This window comes from Sinocyclocheilus grahami, unplaced genomic scaffold, assembly GCF_001515645.1.
Source record: "Sinocyclocheilus grahami isolate Dianchi unplaced genomic scaffold, SAMN03320097.WGS_v1.1 scaffold1301.1, whole genome shotgun sequence".
Lineage (NCBI taxonomy): Eukaryota > Metazoa > Chordata > Actinopteri > Cypriniformes > Cyprinidae > Sinocyclocheilus > Sinocyclocheilus grahami.
This window is the reverse complement of record NW_015506480.1, coordinates 112,955-125,215: the sequence shown is the minus strand read 5'-3', so window position 1 is coordinate 125,215 and position 12,261 is coordinate 112,955. Positions and strand designations below refer to the sequence as shown.

The 12,261-nt window shown below is 39.3% G+C and overlaps 1 protein-coding gene across 3 annotated transcripts in view; it reads left to right on the top strand.

Moving 5' to 3' along the window:
• LOC107568999 (rho GTPase-activating protein 23-like) overlaps positions 1 to 12,261 on the top strand; it is a 133,747-nt gene that overhangs the window by 46,310 nt on the left and 75,176 nt on the right. For all 3 annotated transcript variants that reach the window (XM_016255000.1, XM_016254999.1, XM_016254998.1), the window contains one exon: positions 10,889 to 11,071. In XM_016255000.1, the coding sequence (XP_016110486.1) occupies positions 10,889 to 11,071 (183 nt within the window). The remainder of the gene's footprint in view (positions 1 to 10,888; positions 11,072 to 12,261) is intronic.

The following is a 12,261-nucleotide window of genomic DNA, read 5'->3' as shown; positions in this document are numbered from 1 at the left end:
GCAATCTGCTCTAAACAGCTGAAAGCCCGGGAGACTCAACGCACTGTCCGGAATGGCGTCTTTCAGCCAGGTTTCCATGGAACACAGAGCAGCAGAGTTTGAAAAATCCTTATTTGTCTGGGAGACCAGAAGGAGTTCGTCCGTTTTGTTGGGTAGAGAGTGGAGGTTCGCCAGATGGATGCTTGGCAACGGCGTTCTGAATCCGCGTTGTCTGAGCTTCACGAGCGCGCCGGCTCGCTTCCCCCGTCTGCGCGTCCTGAAGCGCTTGATCAGCGCAGCAGCTCCCCCGACAACAATGTCCAGCAAAACATCCGAATAGTCGAAAACCGGTGAAATATCGGGTGGTGTGTACTTCCGAATGTCCAGCAATTCGTCTCTGGTGAAACTGACTGCAGGGATATAACTAAATACAGGACAAACTAACAAAAACATAAAAACAACTGCGGAGCACGCCACGGAGGCAGCCATCAGCGTCGGCGCCATCTTACATTTTTAAGGGCATTCGTCATGTGGAATGGATTTGACTGACGACGCTCTGAAAAGTACACATATTCAATTAGAGATGGTAAAAGTGGGTGGGTCCAATATCATTGGTCTTCAAAAGTGGGTGGGTCCTGTCCCACCTTCATTCAATGGTTCTTATGCCTATGGTTCCATATAGCTTTCATATGGAACGCTTTGATGCCTTAAAAATGGGACGATTCCATGTTATACGGAATGGTTGGCAACCCTACCTGTTGATGCCGGGCCAGGGCAGGAAACAACATCCTCATCCTCGTTGGGCCTTGTGTCCGGCTGTCCATCAAGGCATGTTGTTTTACAGTGTTTATAGTGTATATAATGAGTTGTATTTGTAGGGGTTATTATAACACAATTCTTTAACACCCCCCCCCCCTCCATAGATTAAGACTATAAAAAAAAGTATTCTGCATCTATTTTTAGGTGTGCCAGCTGCCACTGTGGGTGGCACCGACACACCCTGGCACACACACACACACACACATTCACATTGCTGAGTATTGTTTGTTGATTGTAAGCATGTTACGTTTTCTAGTTTCTGTGTTCCTCCCCATGATTCCTTGTTTACCTTTGCCTTGACTACTTGTTTTGGATCTTGGACTGTTTATCTGGTTTTTACGATTGTTTTGCTGCCTGCCCTGACCATTGCCTGTTTACAGATTACTCTTTGTCTTTGCCTGGGATTTTATTGTTTGGACTGGACTCTGCCTGTTTGACCACATTTATGAATAAAACCTGCATTTGGATCCTCAACTCAGTTTCCACTCCTCCAACGTTACAGAATACTGAGCCTCAAACCCAGACCCAGTGGCTTTATTTAACGACCCAGACCATTCATGGACCCAGCAATAAGATTTGCCCTTCTTCGTCAAGGTAATAGGTGCCTCGAGGACCATATCCAGGACTCTCTAGATGTTGCTTATCACTCTGACTTCCCGGACTTTGCGCTCATAGATTTATTTTGTCATGGACTATATGAACTGTTAAGAACTGAATTAATCTATAATGGTCCTCGAGGCTCCCTATGTCAGTTTCTGGATTATGCCCTACTGTTGTGTGGTTCCCCCTTCACTGTGGCAGAAGCGGAGGACTGTAATACCCCAGGGGATTTTGGGAGGGATCAACATCGGCAAGCTCCAGTGGCCATGGAGCATGGGCCATCAGGGTTTTTTGTGTTTTCTGCACCTGCTTGTTCCATGGTTCGCACACCTGAACCTATTCTCAAAATGGCCTTCAGCCCAGAGACTTTTCAGAAAATGGCTGCCAGCCCAGAGACTTTCCACAAAATGGCTGCCGTTCTAGAGTCTCATCCCATCAAGCCTGCTATTCCAGAGTCTTGTCCCATCAAGCTTGCCAAGCCAGAGTCTGCTCACGTCATTCCTGCCAAGCCAGGGCCTCTTCACAACATGGCCACCACTCAAGAGTCTATTCATTTCAGGGCCGCCACGACTGAGTCCCCGGCCAAGATGGCTACCACGCCTGAACCTCATCATATCAGGGCCGGCACTCCAGAGCCTCCAGTCCTCATGGATATCAAGCCACAGCCTTCAGCCATCCCAGATGCCACTCTGATGTTCCCAGCCTATGTGAATGTCACAATCGAAGACACTAAAAGACACATTTTACAGGCAATTGAGGCTGATTTCTAGTGTGGCAGACCCACCGCTTTCTATGCGTTTGGGCCGCACACACCACCGTAGCTTCCCCAGATGTGGTAGCTTCCTCTGCCGAACCTCCCGAGGCAGTAGCACCCGCTCTAGTTCCCGGATCCATTCCCGAGCCTGTTCCAGTCCCCGAGTCCATTCACGAACTTGCTCCTGTCCTTGAGTCTGCTCTCGAGCCTGCTCCAGTTCCTCAGTCCCTGAGTCTGCTCCAGTCCCTGAGTCTGCTCCAAGTCTCTGACTCCACTTCCGAGCACACTCCACTACTTGAATCTGCTCTAGAGCTCACTCAAGTCCCAGAACCTCCAGAGGTGGTGGCGGTGTCCATTTCAGTACTACGTGGGTACTTATTTATGAACTCTCTGCCTGCCTTTTCACAGCCATGGATGCCATCTGTGAATTCTGTGACTGTCCCATCACGGCCAAGAAGATCGGTCCTGATCTCTATCTTTGTCCTATACTGACCAAGGATGTTGATTCTGAACTCTCTGACTGTCCCATTACGGCCGTTAATGAACTTAATGCCTTTCGAACTTTCGGCTGAGGAGGCCGTTTATGAATTCTGTTTGTCCTATCATGGCCAAAGAGGCCGTTTCTGAACTCTCCAGCCATGGCTAAGGAGGCCGGCTGTGAACCCTCTGATTGTCTTGTCACGGCCACAGAGGTCTTTGTTAACCTCTCTGTGCTCTCTGTTCCAGCCCAGCCTGAGCCATCTTGGTGGTCTCCTGCACCATCAGCTGCGCTGAAGTGGTCTGCTGTGGGGTTAGTCGTAACCATCTGCTCTGCTGTGGTGGTCTTTTGCTCTGCCCTGGTGGTCTTCAGCTCTGCCCGCTCCGCCCTGGTGGTCTTCAGCTCTGCCTACTCCGCCCTGGCTTCCTGCTCTGTCGGCTCTGCCCTGGCACCCAGTTCCCCCACTTCCACATGGACCTGGCCCTCCATCACTCCCCCTGTTCCGCCTCTGCTCCAACTCCTTCCTGGACTCATGTCTGTTCCTGTTGAGGAGCTTCTGGAAGCTGCTCCTTGGGGGGGCTCTGTTATGATTGCCAGATGGAATGCCCATGAATTCTGCTAGAGGGCACTCCATCCCTTACCATTACCACTCACCCCGAACTCCATTTCCCAGATACCCTCTGCCTAGGACCTAATCATCAGTCAATACCAGTTTCATATCAGGAGGACTATTTAAGATGCACACACACACTCACATTGCTGAGTATTGTTTGATTGTAAGCCTGTTTTGTTTTCTAGTTTCCATGTTCTTGTCCATGTTTTCCTTTGCCTTGCCCTTGTGTTTTTGGATCTTGAACTGTTTATCTGGATTTTATGTTTGTTTTGCTGCCTGCCCTGACCATTGCCTGTTTACGGATTCCTCTTTGTCTTTGCCTGGGATATTATTGTTTGCTGGTACTGGACCCTACCTGTCTGACCACGTTTACGAATAAAGCCTGCATTTGGATCCTCAACTCTGCTGTCATACTCCTAATGTTACACATTTCCGCCATGTTTGCAATTTTTAAACCGTTCTTATTTTGTAATTTTTTTTGTAGTTCTAATTTAATCCTCATCCAATGCACAATGTGATGTGGGCAATATTAGCCATTATAGTGTGCATGGATCTGCACTTCGATTTCCACTGGAAATAGTAAGCCATCCGGGTACCTTTGGAAACTCATTTCAACATACTATGATTTGGGACAAACTAATTCTGATTTTGAATGATATACTTCACACTTTCATGAAAAACACTCTGCTTGCATGATAAATTTATTTTTTAGAAATTCTCAATTTAATTTTTTAGAAAACAGAATAGGGGTAATAGTCTGTAAACAAATATTTTTCCATACTTTCCCAGACCTGGAAATTACTAAAATCAATTTCCATACTATTTCATAATACATAGAAACCTTGCTTTTTAGATTGTATTTGTCACTGCCAAGGTCATTGTTATGTCCATATGTAGGAACAGAGAGAAAGAGGTTAGATGGACAGTCAAGCTTTGACATACTTTAGCGGAACTGGAGAGGGCTGGAGATATTTCTGGGAAGTATCAAACATGTTTAGGAAGTCTGTGCACTGTATCCAAGGTCACTGGTTCTATGCTGGAAAGCTTTATTAGTCAAGATTACTTTCAGAATTTAGAGGTTTCCTTTGATGATTAATGGAGGTAGTGTGCTTCCTGCCTCAGAGTTTCAATTTCCTGTTGTTGTTTTCCGGCACTGCATCACCGCCTGGTGTGTTCGATGATGGAATGCTAAGGTGAGGTGCCATGGAATGGAGCCACAGGAAGAGAAAGTGGGTGAGCAGAGGGGGGAAAGGGGCCAGGCAGAAGCGCCAAGCAAAAGTTCTCTTAACAGGCCTCCTTTGAGTAGCTGTATGAAGTCAAGAAATCTGTCTGAACGTATTTAAACTTTTAAAATGTTTAACAGTACACACAAGTTCCAAATTTAATGATAATGTTGACCTTTCTTCAAACATTTAACTTCCCCATGTGGGGTTTATTTTTGCATCTGCTTTCAAAATAGACATTCCACAGACCTCCATAATATCTCTGTTTAAAGGGGTTGTACCCTCAAACAAGGTGGAGTTTTAAAAAAAAAAAAGCGTTTTTTGTAAAGCTTTTGTAAAGCGATAGTCTGATCATTTAGGAGTAGGAATACTCTAGTGAAAAAATTAATATACTTAATTGTATTTAAAATATATTTATTTCATGATAAGTATACTAAAAATAGATTGGCATGTCTATACTACCTGAAAATACATTCTAAATGTAGTTATTTCATGCTTTCATCTAGCACACACTTAGTGCACTACAAATTAATTTGTAAAATACTATACTTTTTTAAAATGCATTTGGGGAAGGATGAAATATATATATTCATCCTTAAGAAAGTACACTGGCTAGGTTCTTAATTCCATCTACAACATGTTTTAAAAAAGAGATTTTCATGATGGTGTTCTCTGAGCACAAAAAAACCCTTTAAATATGACCTACACACGCGCACATACACTCGTGCACACACACCCCCATATAAACCAACTGGATGAAACCTTTGAAAGAGGATGCTCACTTCATAACCCCAATGACATGTCCATGCTCACTCAGTCCAAAAATAAGGGATGAATGAAGCAACTCATCCTATGATCCTGTAGCTGTATAAAGGCCATTTTAATGTATGTCTGTGGGGATTGTTTGTACTGTATGTTGTCATATCATTAAGGATGCTGTATGAGTTCTCACCTAAGACTATGGCACAAAAGACAATATCACATTCTTTGTATTGATATTTGTTTGTTCCTTTGCCCCTTAAAAGTGTCTTAATAAGTATTGTAATAATATGATTTTAATATCTGCCTAAATATTGGCTACAGTATGTTCAGTTTCTCCTCACCTAACTTTCACAAGCTGTGAAATTTACCAACAATCAGTTTTGCTGTACTTTTGCTAAACATCTGAACTCACTAAAGTGCACACTATGGGAATCTGTGATGCAGACTTGGAACATTTTTCTGAAGAAACCTTTAGTCTAGAAACTCATTCCAGCTAAAGACACAAGTCTCACCATGTATTTCAAATCTGAGAATAATGAAATTATTTTAAGATGATGCTGTGTAATTTTTTTTAATGAGACTTTTTTTGGGGGGCAAATCAAAGAAAATGAGATAAACATATAGTATGTTTCTTCTAGGTGCTGTAAGGGCAGAATTTCCAAACGCAACTTTTGCCTACAGCGCAATGAGCAATTTGCAAATAAAACAATTTAATTAGTTAAATATTGTAGTAATACTTTAGTAATTTCTTTTTATTGAATCCTCTGTTGACCTGTTATGATTAATACACTGTATTTGAGTTCGACTTGAGTATAAAAATAGTATAGATAAAAATAAATGTTTTGAGTTGCAAATAATAATAATAATTCATAATAATGCAGTGATTTTTTTATAATTATCACCTTTACATTTTTAAATAATTTAACCACACTTCACATTTAGTGCTTTTCACAATTTTGCATGGTTGCAAAGCAGCTTTACATACATACAGAAAGTAGTTACAAAAGTAAAGATGTAAACAACATATGGCTAGTTAGTTTGAAATGGTGAAAGACATTCTCGTACTTGATCAGAGGGTTTATTTTAGTACAGTATATTCCAAATACACGCCAATGTGTCACAGATAGGCCAGGCTCAGCCACCTCCCAATCACAGCGAACACCATCACCTGAGTACTGATCACACGCACCTGTCACTAATCTGCAATCATCATCAGCTCCTCTTTAAAAGCACAAACCTCACTTCACTCCAGTGTCTGGTCTCGTTTCAATGAAGTGGACTCTCTCTATGCTATCTGTGAGAGACATTGAAAGACTTACCTGCCTGTTATACTTACCTCCTGTGTTTCCTCCAGTGTGTTCTCCTGTGTTCCATTCCCTTGTCACCCAGTCATCAGCTCTGTAGATTTTCCGTGTACTCATCATCTGAGGTGTGTGCAGTCCTCTGTCTCCCTTCCACGATCTCCTGTGAAATCCAAATATGGTGTTACTCTCCTCATCTTCCCTAAAGATTGATATAAAGCTCAAATACTCACCTGCCTGTACCATCTGCATCATTTGCTGAAAATGAACACCTCTTGTATTTTTCTAATCCTCTGAGTCTCCTTCCGTAACACAATGCACCTGAACCAACATACTTTTTTTTTTCTCCATTAATGGTTCTTTAATGTCCTGTACAGACAACAGCAACATTGCACTTTGAAATGTGGACTGCAGCCTTTTGGGCTGTTAAAATATTATGAATTACTAAACAAATTATTACGGATGGTTTTACTCCATATGCATTCACTGAAACATAAGCAGTTCTGCACGTTCACATTCTTCCACCAACGAATGGAACTGTGCCGCTTACATTAAGACTACTCAGCAATTCACAGTCTTTAAATCCATATAATTTGTGCTTTCATCGATGGAAAATGTCTGTTTACTTGTAATAGTACTTAGTAGTATAGTATAGGGCTGAACGATTTTGGAAAATAATCTAATAGCGATTTTTTTTTTCCAATATTGCGATTTAATATGCAATTTTTTTTTTAAAGCTCTTTATGTTCTGTATTATTCAACAAAGACAAGCTATAAATCATAGTATAGTATGACCAACACAATATTAGATAGATTAAACATAAATGTTCTTTTCTCTAGGCCAGGTCTATATGTTGCGATGAAATTAGGTGTTGCATGAATTGATATGAATTAAATTTTTATTTAACAACTACAATCACAGTATATTGACTGATTTGTTGAACTCCCAACCTTGTAAGCATGTAATCCTCTGCGATTGAAAAATCGTGTTTTTCACATCGCTATATTATCGAAAATGCAATTAATCGTTCAGCCCTAGTACAGTATAAAAAGAACACAAAGTAATCACAGTTTTTCCCAGCGCATGTCTGCTTTGGTGGCCATCTAATAAAGCGAGTACGCTTGTGTCGCAGCGACTCAGGTTCGAATCCAGTCCATAGTGTTTCCTACATTCATTGTTCAAATGTCTGTCCCCAGTGTGTCACTGATGTTCTCCGGGTGAATTAGTTAGCTGGTATGCTGGGAATGTTAGTAAAAGACGAATTGTAAAGCTGTGCCATAATTTATAAAGATTCATTATTTGCTGTAAAAGCACACAATAAGGATGTTATTAGCATACTTCAAGTTTACTTTGAATGCCATTGCAGTGCGTTTTAAAGTTACTAAAAGTAAAGGATAGTATGACCTCAGTTTGTTATTAGTATAATATTAATGCATGTTTAACACTCTTAAAGTGTAATTGTAATGTCAGCAAAATACATCTGATGTTTATGCTGAGTGAATTCTGCATTTCAAAACCCACTTACGCTCAGGTGCGTTTTTTGGTATTTTTGCCTAAATTTGACATACTCAAATTCAAATGTTTACCCTACACACATACAGTGGAGGAAATAAAAAAAAAAATGGTTTAATTGTAAAGAAAACCATTTGAACTTCATAATATGAGTGTAATTCTTTATAAATAACATTATATATATTTCAAATATTACAATAAACACAAAAAAACATAGGCGCTTTTTGATTTTTAAAAAAATATATATTTTTTTAAATCTGTAATTCAGGTTCTATTAGGTCCAGCTCTTTGCAATTTACGTTGTTTGATGCCATTAGACGCCAAAATATACCAGAAAAAAGAATCTTTCAAATAACAGCTTCTAAACAGGAGTTATTGCATTATAAGTGAAGCGAGTAAAATTGTCCTTTTTTGCATATATTCATGTCATTTTGAGTTTCCTTTGCAAAAACAGGCTTTATAAAACACTTTACCCCAATAATTCTATTTTACTATGTGCCATAAGCACTTTTCTTGATTATTGATTGAATAATGGTTCATTTTTATGTTTTTCTAAGTAGTACCGTAATATACAAAATGGCATAAGCGAATTGGACCAATTTCAGATTTTGTGTTTTCTACAATCCAGTGTTATTCTTTCAGGATACAGAAGACTGAATACATTATAAAATAAATCTGGTCTATCACAATCTAAAATAGAATCCACATCCTCCAGCTTTATATCATTCCATTTATGTGCATTCTGTATTGGTATACTGATTCAGAGCATCTTCTTACCTCATCAGCTGAGCCATCCCTGCATCCAACTACCTCTTCCTGCCAACATCTTTGCATCCCTGGACCAGAGCTGAGCTAAAATGATAGCCGTGGCTGCTGTGACCTTCAGAGTGTGAAACAAACAAATAAATTATCATTCACACAGTGCTGTAATGATTCCATGTATATTTACTGTATATTTTCTGTCAATAAACAGTTTTATCCGATTGTTAGCTGTGCTATCACATTTCAAAATAAAGATTCAAAGATCACAAACGGAGAAAACATGCTGATAAAGCCTCACCAGACACGTGTCCATTCCTCTCCACGGCGCCGCTGAACGTTCTTCATCATATACAACTTGTAATATGATTATCATAGATTGATATTCTCCGAGCCGCATTTGCTTTTCCGCGTGGCCGTTTTGCTCTCAAACCAGTCTGAAACTACAAGTCCCAAAGAACAACACGCTGCGAGGAGAGCTGTCCCGGATCCGGATGCGTGTCAGCCCCCTCGACCACCCTCCCCTGCTGTTGACGCAGAGGTGTCAAATTTAAAAAATTGGCCCGACGTGAGTGTGTCATAAAACCTGACCAACTGCAATCAACAGACTCATCAGAGTTCTAAAAGATCAGACTTGCCTGGCATTAGAGCTTATGATTTGAAGAGCGTGTCTGTGGCAGAAAGTGCGCATGTTTTTTCTGGTGCGCATCTGGACAAAACGCTATATATCTCACCGATGGAAGCACGCAGAAATGTGAAAATGGTCATGTTTGAAAGAAGAGATCCTAATCTAAAAGATAATATAGAGTATATAGATATCTGTGGCTGTTTGCGGCTGACTGAAGCAGTGCTACAAGTAGGAATGTAACCCATACAAAAATGTGCTTAGAGGTGAGAAATTTCACAACGTGATTCTATTGAAGATCATTCGATCTGTGATTGTCACACAATGAAATAATCTACAAAGTCAAATTCCTGAGAATGAGAACGTTCTTGTGATATATAACTTGACTGTTTTGTGAAAAATATATAAAATACACATTCTTCGGAAAAATTATTCGCAATCATTAGGCGGAAATTTGTGTGTGGGACAAATACATTTCTAAGCTTAATTTTACTACTTTATGAATCCTAAAACCAAGATTTATGTGCATCTTTCTTTGTAAAGAAGACACTCCAAGCTTTCAAATGCACCCATATATGGGCTAATACCATATAAGGAAGGCTATGTAAATGAAGCATAAACATTTTTAACGCGGAGTCTAAGTACAAGGGATATTTAAAGTGTTCTTAAGTATACTTAAAATAGTTCCACTTTAGCACAGACAATTATATTTATTACAACTTTAGTTGTACTTAAGCACTGCTTTGGCACAACTAAAATGCATTTAGTACAACATTAGTTTAACAGACTTTAAGTATATCAATTTACAGTGTGTGCCACAAATACATTTAGTTATACTAAAGTACATACGAATAAATTGTGCTTAAGTATACTATTTATACACTAGGGTACCAATAATCTTACTAGCCAAATGAGTTATCTTTAAAAGTTTGAAAGTCTTAATAAGTCTTAAAAATGTATTAACATCTGTAAGCATGTGAAAGAAACAAATGGCACCATACATAAGAACTGGCTCAATAATACTTTGATACAAGAGAAGAAGGAGACGAGGCTGAACAGACAAGTGCTTAAGTTTAAGGAGAACTGTAAGTCTCTGTTAACAGCACTTGTAGATACCTAGAATATGCTGATTAAAATTGAGATGATCATCCAATGTAATGCCAAGGTATCTAAAATAATCCACCCTTTCAACCATCTCTCCATTGATAATAATACCGGAACGGATCTGTGTTTTGGAGGAGCTAAAATCCAGATCTTTAGTCTTTGAAATATTAAGGTGAAGAAAATTATCATCACACCATGTACTAAAGTATGTTATGGAATGGTGATACTCCAAAAAATAATCATTATCCCTGTTATTGAGCAGCGCAAGAATGGCTGTGTCATCTGCATATTTAAATATTGAAGTTGTTTTGTAGATGTTTATATTACTTTTTTATCATGTTATTTTGGTTTGTGACAGGCTAAATACCACAAAGATGGAGGATTGTCATCTAGTCAGAACACTCAATGTGCATCAGGCAAGAGCGTGGCATGGAAGGGTCCCCGCACAGTGGAGCTGCAGAAGAACTCTCAGGGCTTCGGTTTCACATTACGGCACTTCATAGTCTATCCACCGGAGTCTGCCCTCCACACTAACCTGAAGGTAACAAAAAAGCCATTAAAGATGAAAATGAAAATTTAAATTAAGTTGATACTGAAGTCCACGTTTGCTTCGCAAGTAAATATTATGGCTTGTTTTTTGAGAATATATCTTGAATTAAATGTATTTTCGTACCCCATCACAACATTTGATTTATGTGTTTAAAAAAGGGAGAAAAGAAATAGATAGATAGATAGATATGTTCTTTTCTCCCTTTTTTAGATAGATAGATAATTTATTTGTCCTCAGAGAGGAAATTCATTTTCACAGAGGGTGCGTATATAGCACCAAGACAGCTGATAGTCTGATCATTTACAGTAGGAATACAAATAATTTTACTAGCCAAATAAGTTACCTTTAAAAGTTTGCTCTTATTAACAACCGTAAGCATATGTAAGAAACAAATGGCACCATACATAAGAACTGGCTCAATAATACTTCGATACTGGAGAAGAAGGAGACGAGGCTGAACAGACAAGTGCTTAAGTTTACGGAGAACTGTAAGTCTCTGTTGACAGCACTTGTAGATACTTAGAATATGCTGATTAAAATTGAGATGATCATCCAATGTAATGCCAACCCAGCCGGCATTTCAATGCTGATTCACCATTGAATCAACATCTGGTACCATGGTTGAATCAACATTGAATTATGTTTTGATTTTGCAAATTGGATCAGCATTGATTTTGTGACATTGTTTCACCATTGAAATTGCAACGTTTTTTCACTGTCATACCATGTATGGGTGAATTAAGGTCTTTCGTTGAATTAACATTGAAATAGGTGTTGATTTTGCTAACTGAATTAATGTTGATAACACAATGTTTCACTGTCTTACCATTCAACATAGGTGAATACACAACTGTACGTTCAATTAGAACCACTGATCTACATACAGTGGGTTCGGAAAGTATTCAGACCCCCTTAAATTTTTCACTCTTTGTTATATTGCAGCCATTTGCGAAATTCATTTAAGTAAAAAATTTTTCCTCATTAATGTACACACAGCACCCCATATTGACAGAAAAACACAGAATTGTTGACATTTTTGCAGATTTATTAAAAAAGAAAAACTGAAATATCACATGGTCCTAAGTATTCAGACCCTTTGCTCAGTATTTAGTAGAAGCACCCTTTTGATCTAATACAGCCATGAGTCTTATTGGGAAAGATGCAACAAGTTTTTCACACAT